The sequence below is a fragment of the Balaenoptera ricei genome, chromosome 5, assembly GCF_028023285.1.
Source record: "Balaenoptera ricei isolate mBalRic1 chromosome 5, mBalRic1.hap2, whole genome shotgun sequence".
NCBI classification, from domain to species: domain Eukaryota; kingdom Metazoa; phylum Chordata; class Mammalia; order Artiodactyla; family Balaenopteridae; genus Balaenoptera; species Balaenoptera ricei.
In genome coordinates this window covers 119,488,797-119,500,397 of record NC_082643.1, presented here as the reverse complement: position 1 = coordinate 119,500,397, position 11,601 = coordinate 119,488,797, and the positions used below count along the sequence as shown (strand labels likewise).

Here is an 11,601-nt window from a genome sequence, read left to right as displayed (position 1 = left end):
CCGAAGCAGAAATCTCCATTTGAATTTAATACCACAGGCATAGGGCATAAAGTAGGAATACATGCCCATACATTAAATGATATAATAATCATAGTGGTATCCAAATTTTTAAGATATTGTTATATACTTTTTATTCTTTGTCAGTGCCAATAAAACTACTGAAAGCAAATGGCATTTTCTATAATATTACTACAATACTCTTACAGATTCCAATAATTTTAGAAATTTGACATTTTAATATTTTTATGATGATGTTAATAAGAAATATGAAACTAAAATTCAAATACACTGTATTTAATATAAAATTTAAATTAATAATTTAGACTACAGAATATCATTTGATAGCTGAAGAAGTTTCTCTACTCAAAAAATAAGTGTGTGTTGGGGGGGAATGTTCTTTTTCCTTTAAGATATAATTTTAAGCTAGCTGAAAATGGCCTTTTTTCCCTTTGGTAAGAAAATACCATTTCACGACTATGCATAAATATTTGTTCTGTTCACTTTGATATGTTCCATTTTTGAGGCAAAATCTATCGTATTTGCATAGGTAGAGTTGGAAGGCCTGTCAAAACTGTCAAACAGAAATATAAACAGAAATCTCAGCTCAGGAATCGCACAACTATTTTTATATTTAGTTAGTATGTCACAAAATGATTACAGTCATATTGTCTATGCCTATAAGAAAACTGATGAATTCTATATTTGAAATTATGATTATTTTCAAAAAAGTATATAAATTTGCACTTTCTTGAATAAACTCAACAATTCCCACTGCTCTTCTCCTTGACTATTTCCTCCCTGGCAACTGCCTTCAAGCTTGATTTTTTTTTTTTTTTTCCTCATTTCTTGATGCCCTCATTTTGGCACCTCTATTTATAATTCCTCACTGATTCAGTTAACCTCAAAAAGCACTCAAAATTGAGTTGTCAGAGCCAAGAACTGAGTAACAGCTCGGAAAACCAAATACTGTGCAGCTGATCTGTTAAAAAAAAGTAGACTATCCAATAAGGAATCCGTCAAGAAATAGAGAATTCTTACTATAGAAAAATATGTAGGTACACTCCTTAACCCAAGAGCACTTTCCAAACTAATTCTGTATATGTACAATTGTTTGGCTCTTCCAGGAAATGCAGGCACACTGTCTATTGATCAGAGTACTTTGTTCAATATCTTAAAAGTCATTACACAGGTTGGACTACATCTTTTGTCAGTGCACAGCACACAGAGAAACAATGATAAAAGGCAATTAGACATTCTAAATTTAAAGTGGGTTTTATTCTTTAAATCATGAAGCACTTCTTCTTCTGAAATGTATATTCCAAGCTTCAAACCTTAACTGTATCAGTAACGAGAATGATCTCATGCAACACAGAAGAAACAAGAAAACTGCTCTGCCTGCAAAGACAAATTTGAAAGCTGATAAGAACTTTGAACTGTTGAAGATATTAACATTTACAAAAGAAGCTGTTTTTTGATATGTGAATTTTAGCAAAATTATATGCAAAAACTATAATAATGAGACATGAGTTTCTTATCTGCTAGAGAGAGGAAATTCAGTTGTGGGCTTTGCAACCAAAAGACCTTTCCGTGAACTGATAGTTTTCCCCTTCCAACCAACTCCCCATCTTTTAAAATGCAATAAATCTGATTACTGACTAGACAATATTTTTGCCACAATTATGATTGCCAATCGGGGAAGTATTTTTGAGTACGCTCTGTTGCTGCGCTAGCAAAATATTTCCAGGTGTGACTGATTTACAACAAGAGGTACTAGAATACAATGGTCAAGAACACAGGCAACGGATTCAAATCGTAGCTCTAACGCCTCCCAGCTGTGATCTTGGGCATACCACTTAACCTCTGTGCCTCAGTTTCTCCTTTGGAAAAAATAAAAATAATTTTTAAAAAAGGTTAAAACTCTATTTTCTTCACTGAGTTTTCTAGAAAGTTTCCGTTTATAAAAGTAAAGGCACCTGGTAAATACTAAGCGCTAGGAGAGTTTGCTTCTATCATTATTATTATGCTGGTTTTTATCATTATCATGCTGCTGAAGAACAAGCAGAGCTCTGTCCTGCTTTGTCACGGTCAGCAATGAAGATGCTATGGACAAATCATTTAGGAGCATCTCGACGGTGCCAGCGGATTTAAAGAGGCGCTGATCAACGTGGAAGATCACCGCTCGCAACCCCGGGCCTGGCGCCGGGTAGGGGCGCGGCGCTCGATTTCCTTCCCTGCCTCCGCCGGCCCTGGTGCGCATGCTCAGTCCTGTTCGGCCAGCTGCTTTGATTTTTTTTTTTTTTTTTTTTCTGGGTGGCCGAAGCGACCCGGGACCGGCTCCGGGATGGGGAGTGAAGCCCCCGGAGCCGCGGCGGCGGCGGCGGCGGCGGCGGCGCCTTGAGGAGCAGCCACGGGGAGGCAGCTGCCGCTCGTCGGTGAGTATCTGGGAAGCGCCACCATGACGTTTCGTAAGAAGGGCACCAAGAACCCCCCAGTCCTGAGCCAGGAATTCATCCTGCAGAATCATGCGGACCTTGTCGCCTGTGTGGGGATGTTCTTCGTGCTGGGGCTCATGTTCGAGGGAACAGCAGAAGTGTCGATCGTTTTTATTACTCTCCAGCACGGTGTTACCTTCCCTGCCGAAGAAGCAGAAGAAAGAGCCACAGCACCTAAGTTCCTGTATCATTATGGTGCCAAAGATTTGGCCACAGTGTTCTTCTATATGCTGGTGGCAATCATCATTCACGCCACTATTCAAGAGTATGTCTTGGATAGAATTAACAGGCGAATGCAGTTCCCCAAACCGAAACAAAGCAAATTTAACGAATCTGGTCAGTGTATTCTTCCTGGTCTCTTGTATTTGGGGCACCTTCATTCTACTCTCTGAAAACTGCCTGTCAGACCTGTCTCTCTTATGGAGGGCTCATCCCAATAACATGATGACATTTCAGATGAAGTTTTTCTATATCTCACAGTTGGCTTACTGGTTTCACGCCTTTCCTGAACTCTACTTCCAGAGAATCAAACCTCAAGATCTCTCCCAGCAAGTTGTCTACGTTGGTCTTCACCTCTTTCACATTGCGGGAGCTTACCTCTTGTACCTGAATCACCTGGGACTTCTTCTTTTGATGATGCATTATTTTGTGGAATTCCTTTCCCACTTTTGCGACCTGTTTTATTTTAGCGATGAAAAGTACCAGAAAGAGTTTTCTCTGTGGGCCATTGTGTTTATTTTGGGTCGACTCGTGACTTTAATAGTTTCTGTGATCACTGTTGGTTTTCACCTGGCTGGAGGGCAGAATGGGAATTCGGATGGCACTACCGAAGATGTGAACGTGTTGGCAGCTAAAATTGCTGTTCTGTCATCCAGTTGCACTATCCAAGCATACATAACATGGAATTTATTTAATGTTCAGCTTCAGAGGTGGATGGAAGAAGATGCTCCTCTTCAGGCCCCAAGTGTGAAGAAGAAACGGACCAAGGGCAGGTTTTCTAGAAAAGGAACAGAAAATGGTGTGGCAACTTCAAATAGAGTAGACTCTCCCCATATGAGGAAAGAAAAATCTTCATAATGAATTGCAAGTTAATTGACTAATGTCTCTAAAGAAGTCTGCTCTTTACTATAAGATACCTTTCTTCGCTGGAGACTTTTCTGTTCTTGAAAATAGTCTGTGCTGTCCTTGATTTCTGCTACTGTACTGTGTAATGTATTTTTTTAAAAGGCATTTGAGGGGAGGATGATTATTATGAGTGGAAAAATATTTAGTTTAGACTAAGCTACTCATCATCAACATGGTTTAGGGATTGCTATATTTCTTTTTTTACCTTTGAACATTTTCCTAATTTGTAGAGATAACTCCAAAACTCCACATATCAGTGACACAGTTCTTGCTCCCACCAATCTTTTGTAACGTTAACAAGATGGTCTTTTATAGCAATGACATATTTTTAATGTTCTCTTCTAGGATAAAATAGAAAGATTATAAATCTGGAAGTCAACTTCATTAAGTTTTCCGTATTCCCTAATTCTTAGAATTTTTTTTTTTTTTGAATTGACAAGTGGAGAAGAGATTTGTAAAACCACCAAAATAATGATGTGTTTTATAGGTAGTGGTTGTTAGTGTTACATCCCACTTAAAAAACCAAGATACTAATGGTTAACATGTGGAGACTTATTGCCATATATTGAATCAAAATATCTTGAATCAACATTATTACTAAGAGGTAAAATCATACTTGTCCATTTTAAACACTTGTAAACTGGAAATCAGAAAATTAAAGACTGTAAAAAGGAAATCAGACTTAAATAGCTTTTTTTGATATGTGTATTAAAAATTATTCTTCATGAGGTTTGTAGTAAGTTTGGTATCCACAGCATCTTAGAAGAATATTGTTTAACCTATAAATCATTTTGAAAAATAATGCTTACTTGATTTATATCTATAAAAAGAATGTCATCTAATTACGTGTTGAAAACATTTAATATACTAACCTTAAATAATGTGAAAATCATATTCTTATGAAGGCTTTTCAAAATAGTGTTATAAATATAGCTTTGCTTCCATCTTTAATTGGGAAACATTTATCTGTATAAGCCATATTTTGGAGATATATATGTGTATATATGTATATATATGCATATATGTATGTGTATATATATATGTATATATAGGTATATGTTGTATCTTTAGAGAAGCCAATGGACTGTAGTGGTGAGTATTTATTATATTTATTTTTTTCTCTCAACCTTTAGTTTGCTTTTATTTCCATAATGTGAGTGCTTATATTTTTTTCAGAAGACAATGCTTTAAAAATATGCTAGGATAAGGCCATATATTTCCTATTCCTCTCTATATTCTCCTACCATGTCTCTCATATCTCTGCTTCTGATAACCTTCCATTTGACTGGTTGTAAGTAATGCAACTTTCCCAATCACGGGGGTCCCTGCAAATTAAACTTAATACAGGTATATTGCAGACCAAAGACAGAGGAGCCACGCTTGGCAAAACATTCTTTTCTATTCTTTCTGCTTTGAGAGGTACATAACAAAGCAAGATTGTTTCTGTTTTGTCTGTAGAATCCATCATTCTACTATTTTTTTTTTCTCAGTTGCCAAATACAATAGTTTTGGTAGCACACGCTCTAGGTCCAAAGTACAATAACTTCACTTTAACCAACCACCATGCAATTGTAAAACAAAGATTTTCCACTTCTCATAAGAGAGAGTGGTCTTTCTCACTTCCCTCACTTTTAAAGAATTATCCCCTGTTACTTGTAACCTCATTCCTGGTAACAAATTTCTTATCCATTATGTACATAATTCATTTTCCAATAAGTGCAGGCCTGATTCAAACTGGCAAATGATTGCAAGAAAAGTATTTCCTCACATGACTGGCAATGCCAAGAGCTAAATTGGGATTGACTTTAAACATGATTTGGGCCCAGGTCAATTTCCCTGGGATTTTCTGGGGCTCTGTTCCTCTCAGATTGTCTTTTTGGCAGTAAATGACTACAGATGTTCTAGGCTTCATATCTGCACACTACATACATGGTAGAGAGGAAGAGAGGAAATCTGATTTCTAGAATTCCCACAACACTGAGAGTTACCTTTACTGAATTTATCTGGTATAGGGTTGTATTGGGCTGATTGGTTAAATTAGTTTATATGTTTCACCCATGCAAAAAGGCAAAGCCCCTTTCCTGTAAGATGTGGGTCAACAAGAAGTAGCAAGGTTGAGGACAAAAGGGGGAAGGATGCTGGGTACATCTCAACTATTCATAAGAGTTCAATAAACGTTTCCAGAAAATAAATGTATGCCAAGTAAATTATGAAAGCAACACTATAAATGAAATTCAGCACAATACAAATTGCTAAGTCTCCACCTTTTAGAAATTGCATTCTGAAAAACATGCCATAAGAAAGGTCAGCGTGACAATTTGGTTTCTATCAAAATGGATCACATGAAACAAAAATTTCCATGATCATTATTCAAGGTATTATTAAAGCAGGCATTAGCTAACCCTGTGAAAAGTCAAATAACCAATTGATCACCAAATGTTGTCAAAGTCATAAAGATATATCTGATTATTGAATTTGAAGATATTTGTCTGATTTCTTGGCTTCAATGCTTGCCAAGCTTTATTCTTTAAGTACATCTACAGGTATAGAATTTCTAGGATGGATTTAGAGTGCATTTTCCTTAAAAATTTATTCTGCTAGCATTTATTTAAAAGTGTATCTCATTTTTTTTAACAAATAGTAGAAATGTGTTACTAAATCTACATGTCTCATAAGAAACAAGCACGCTATTTTCCTAGTGATCAGTATAATTCTTCATTTCATTTCAGTAAGGAAGCAACATCCTGCAGATATGTCTTCATTTATCTCTCATCAGTATTTAACTGTCAATAGAGGAAATATGTATAGCCAACAGTGTGCTAACTTGGAATAGATTTTCAAGAATATTAGAGTTACAACATTACTATTTTAAAGCTATCTTGAAGACATAAAATATTCTGACATCCTTTTAATTTGAAAAAACCTGGGTAAAGTTTTAAGTTCTCACTCAATGAGACTAAATGAGAATAATTTATATAGAGTAATAAAAGACTTATTACTGATGCTTTACATAGGAAAGGACATATTGGTGCAGTTCCTGAGATGAAATTCTTGGGGGGAAATATCCTTGTGAATGTGTCATGCGGGGTGGGCTAGGACTTGGGTACTTGAATTACGGCAGAGAATGCATTCCAGTTGGGATCACAGACCTGTGTAATCTGGTGACTTGCCTGTATGAAGAGGATAGATAGTGTGGGTGGGTAAAAGGAAGTAATTGAGGCTTAATAACAGATCAGATTACCAGAGAGTTAATACTCCCACTTCCTGAATTTCTCTGGAAATGGAGGACTTTTTTTTACTGCCATCTTTCAATCTTACATTCTGTAAGAAACTTCCACACAAAATAAGACAGAGTAGTGTCTGCCAATTCCCCTCAATTATGTAGAAAAATTATCATAAATCCATCATACAAAATCCCCTACATTTCTAAATGTTAAATTAGAATTGTTCTCATGATGATACAGTCATATGACTGTCTAAATGTTGGCCTCTAAATCCCGATAAGCAAATCCTTTTTAGGCCCTGCACCACCTCTGGCACTTTTAAGTATTCAATAAATGTAGAAAAAGTCAAACATTAAGAAAGCTGCCTCTGAGGCAATTCACCTGCTTTGTCCCATTGTGTTTGGGGCTACTGCACTGTGTCAGCTAATCTTTTTCATTTTACAGTTTGAAAAATACATTGATATATAAACTGACCATTTCAGGGGATACTTAAAAAACTTAGGAAATGACAGTGATATGTGGTTAAAGGTTTGCTTAAATTTTAACGTGAACAGAATTAAATTAACTTCACAGTAATGATGTGTACATCTTCTATCCATCATAAAAGTGATTAGAGTTGCTGTTAAGGGACATGGCTACTCAATAATTCAGGCAACATACCTATTTTAAATAAAGGGAAAGTGACTTTCCTAAATTAAAAGTAAAAAATACTGAATTTCAATACCAACAGCACTATTCCCCAAATCAAATCAGGTCAGTGCACAGAATCTCATGGCTTCAGGAAAATTTGAGAAAAGAGAACATTTCCTCATGCCCTAAGGCATGGGATTTCACCTGAGCCATCACAGGCTGAAAGTATTTACATCCCAAGATAGATTTATTATTTCTTCCTCTTGCTGCTTTTGTTACCTAATTAATTTTTTAAAAGCTGTTCCTCAAATAAAAAATTACCAAAATACGTAATTTGTAAATTTTAATACATTGTTTTAAAAAATATGTTTCCAGTTATATTGTTATAAATTCAGCAGAGGAAGGTAATAATATGATTATAATAATGGTTAACCAAAGAAGTCAGCGTTAAGCCCTTGCTGTGACCCTTATAGCTGTGTGAACTTTGGAAGACCCCTAAACATTCTAAGTCTTGGATCGCATGTCACTAAAATGACAAAGATATGTATATATTTCAAAAGCTACTATAAAGATTGAAAATATATGCATATACGAAGTCATAAATAGTTTGTGTGTGTGTGTATGTGTGTGCATGTGTATGAATACTGCTATTGTTAAGAGATGTGGCTTAAGATAACACTTGTTCATGTGTTGTCTCTATATATAATTTTACATTTTATAAATCTATACAGTCTCATTTAATACATACACATATTCATGTATGTGTTTATGCATACACATATATGTACATATGCATACACACAGATTTTCTCCTATACATTTACATGTTTATTTTTCAGTAGACTTTATTTTTTAGAGCAGTTTTAGGATTACAGCAAAACTAAGCAGAAAGCACAGAGTTCCCATGTATCCCCTGATCCACTCGCCCCACAACACACACATGTATAGCTTTCCCCCAGCATCCTGCATCACGGTGGTACACTGGTTACAATCAATGAACCTACACTGACACATCATAATCACCGCAAGTATATAGTTTACATTAGGCTTCACCCTTGGTGTTGTACGTTCTATCAGTTTTGACAAACACATAATGACGTGTATCTACCATTATCAAAGAAAATAATTTCATTGTCTAAAAATCCTCTGTGCGCCACCTATTCATCCTTCCCTCCCCATGCATTTTTAAGCACTATACAAATGTATGGCATTGAGTTTTCCCTCATGTCTGGGTAGGAAGCAGTAGAAAATTCAAGTATAGCCATAGCTCCACCACTGTATCTAGCTGATATTTAATAAGGAATCCTTTCCCCAAATGTATGAACTATTGTTTACTAAATATATAGTGTACATTACAAATATATATTACTAAAAATGTATATAACTTATCTTCTGAGTAAATGCACGCTTATTAAAGTTAACTAAATTCATCGCAACTATAGACTATTTTTTACATAAATGATAGAAAATACAAATCTATGAAAACCCTTCATATATATTAGTTCTGAATATAGGTCCTTATTCTTGAAACATTTGAAACCATTGGTCTAGGTAAATTATGATAAGAATAAAAATTAAGTTCTTATCATATTCAAAATTAAATTTCAGACCAAGTAAATGAACTAAGCGTTTATTTTGGAAAATCAAAGAGCATCAACAAACATTTTAGTAGTAATCAGTACTAGACAACAAGCTCCATGGTATCAGGTAACATACATTTTTCATCGCCTTCTCGTTAATTAACATAGTGTCTCATAGTTAGTAGTTATTCAAAATTTGTTGAACTCAGTTGAAATAACCTTTTATTTTATTATTAAAACAAATTAGCAAACAAACTTAGTAGAGCTTTCCTTTGCTATCTCCTTTAATATTGACTTCCTCTCCTTTTTACACCCTTTTCCAATTTGAAATATTAATTATTGATGTATTGCTTGTTTATTGCCTGTCTCCTATACCAGTTTGAGGTCTTTGGACATGTGTCCTTAAATCACTAAGGTAACCTTAGCATCTAGCATAATCTTTAGTATACAGGAGCATGCAATAAAAATGTGTTGCCTGACAATAAACTCAATGATCTGGGAACGGAGTATACATTATTTATTGGCCCACACGTGCCTTAAAAAAGCTAAGACATTTAAACTTTAATAATTTGCTGTTAAACCTCTTAAGTGAAAACCCTGCCACCAAATACTAGACTTTCATTTAAAAATGGCTACATGTCATGTGTCATCCTAATGGCATTTGTGATTTGCCAAACTTTTTGAAATTTGAGTCCTTTTCTAAGTTAAGAGTTAAATTAGGGCTTCCCTGATGGCCAGTGGTTAAGAATCCTCCTGCCAATGCAGGGGACATGGGTTCGAGCCCTGGTCTGGAAAGATTCCACATGCCGCAGAGCAGCTAAGCCCGTGTGCCACAACTACCGAAGCCCGCACGCCTAGAGCCCATGCTCCGCAACAAGAGAAACCACGGCAGTGAGAAGCCCGCGCACTGCAAGGAAGAGTAGCCCCCGCTCGCCGCAACTAGAGAAAGCCCATGTGCAGCAACAAGGACCCAACGGAGCCAATAAATAAATAAATAAATGTATATTAAAAAAGTTAAATTAGTGTCTTCTAAATATCAAGCTGCTATTAGAATCCTCAATATAAGAATCAGGATGTCATTTTGAATGTGCACATGAATAGAAGATGTGACATTTGCTCCACATCCTCAGCAGCACTTTTGTAATTGTGAACAAGGGGAAAAAGCTTTTTGAAAACTTGCAAAAGACTAAGGGAGGGAAATGCCTTATAGTGGGAAGGGACACCAAGATTTTATATTGGTCAATAACATCTCACATGCTTTTTAGACATCCTCACATGCTCTTGGACCTCAGAGGAATGGTCAAATCTGAAGACATAAATTTGGCAGTCATCAGCATAATGACAATGTTTAAATCAAGACACTGACCAGGGTCGTCTAAGGAGAGGGTATAAATAGGGAAGGGAAGAAGTTCCAGTGCTTAGCCTTGGAGCATTACAACAGATGGAAATCAAGCTGTGGAATTACAGCCAGCAAAGGAGACTCACTGATGGCTGATGTGGGAGGAGAAAGATCAAAAGGCCAAGGGTACATTGCATCACAGAACCCAAACCTTGAGTGATGGCTGATGAGGTAGTCGAAAAACAAGAGTAAACAGTGTTGGAGAACCCAAAAGAAAAGTGTATTGAGAGGGTGAAGATATCAATTACATCCAATACTATTGAAAGTTCAAGATCCTTAAGATTAGAAATAAATAAAGCCTGGATTTGCAAGATGTAGGTCACTGGAGACATGGGTGAGCTCAATTTCAGTGGAGTTATGGGAATGAAAGCCCTTTTGGAATAGATTGAGGAGAGAATGGAAGATGAGAATGTGTGACATGATATTACAAATACATTCTCAACAAATGTCTGTGTGAATTAGAGCAGAGGAATGGAAACACATCCCAGTGTGCAGTAAACAAAGAGGGATATGGTGTCAGGAAGAGTTGGTTTTGATGTTACTGTTGTTTTTAGGATGGGAGAGATTAGAGAAGAGGTGTATATTTGTAGACTGAAAAATAGATGAGATGACAGAGGGGACAAGGATGACAATTGCAAGAGGAAGCCCAGAGGACATGAATCCACTGAAGAAATGCATATACAATGTGGATTCCTGATCTGAAAAGAGAACTTTTAAATTAAATAAATCTCCAGTTCACATATTTTGAGGCAACATTTGGAACATCTGCATACAACAGATACATACAGGAAAATTTTAGATAAATATAAATAGATATGCATCTTATATTTTATACATATGTATATATGTCTTTGCCTTTATTCTATATTCTGTGTTACTGCATTATAGTAGATTTAGATTTATCATTACTACCATTAAAATTCAAGCAGAAGTAATAGTATAAAATAGTTGAAAGGATGGCATTAGTTGATACTTGCCCTTTTTTCCCAATATGTGCTGTTCTAAATTAAGGCAAGCAATTTTTTTTTTCTCTCAGAAAAGAAAAAAATCTATTCAAATGGGGGAGACAGTGAACTAAGCATTTGCAGTTGGCCTCTCTCATTGGCTAACAATTGACAAACAATTCATATAATTCTGTAGGGATTGCATGG

At 35.9% G+C, this 11,601-nt stretch overlaps 1 protein-coding gene across 1 annotated transcript; it reads left to right on the top strand.

Moving 5' to 3' along the window:
* The first annotated feature begins 2,300 nt into the window (after positions 1–2,300).
* On the top strand, positions 2,301–4,227 carry TRAM1L1 (translocation associated membrane protein 1 like 1). Its single transcript, XM_059924232.1, is given in 2 exon segments — positions 2,301–2,832; positions 2,834–4,227. Coding segments are annotated over 2 exon segments (1,113 nt in total). The 5' UTR covers positions 2,301–2,455; the 3' UTR covers positions 3,570–4,227.
* Positions 4,228–11,601: the final 7,374 nt, after the last annotated feature.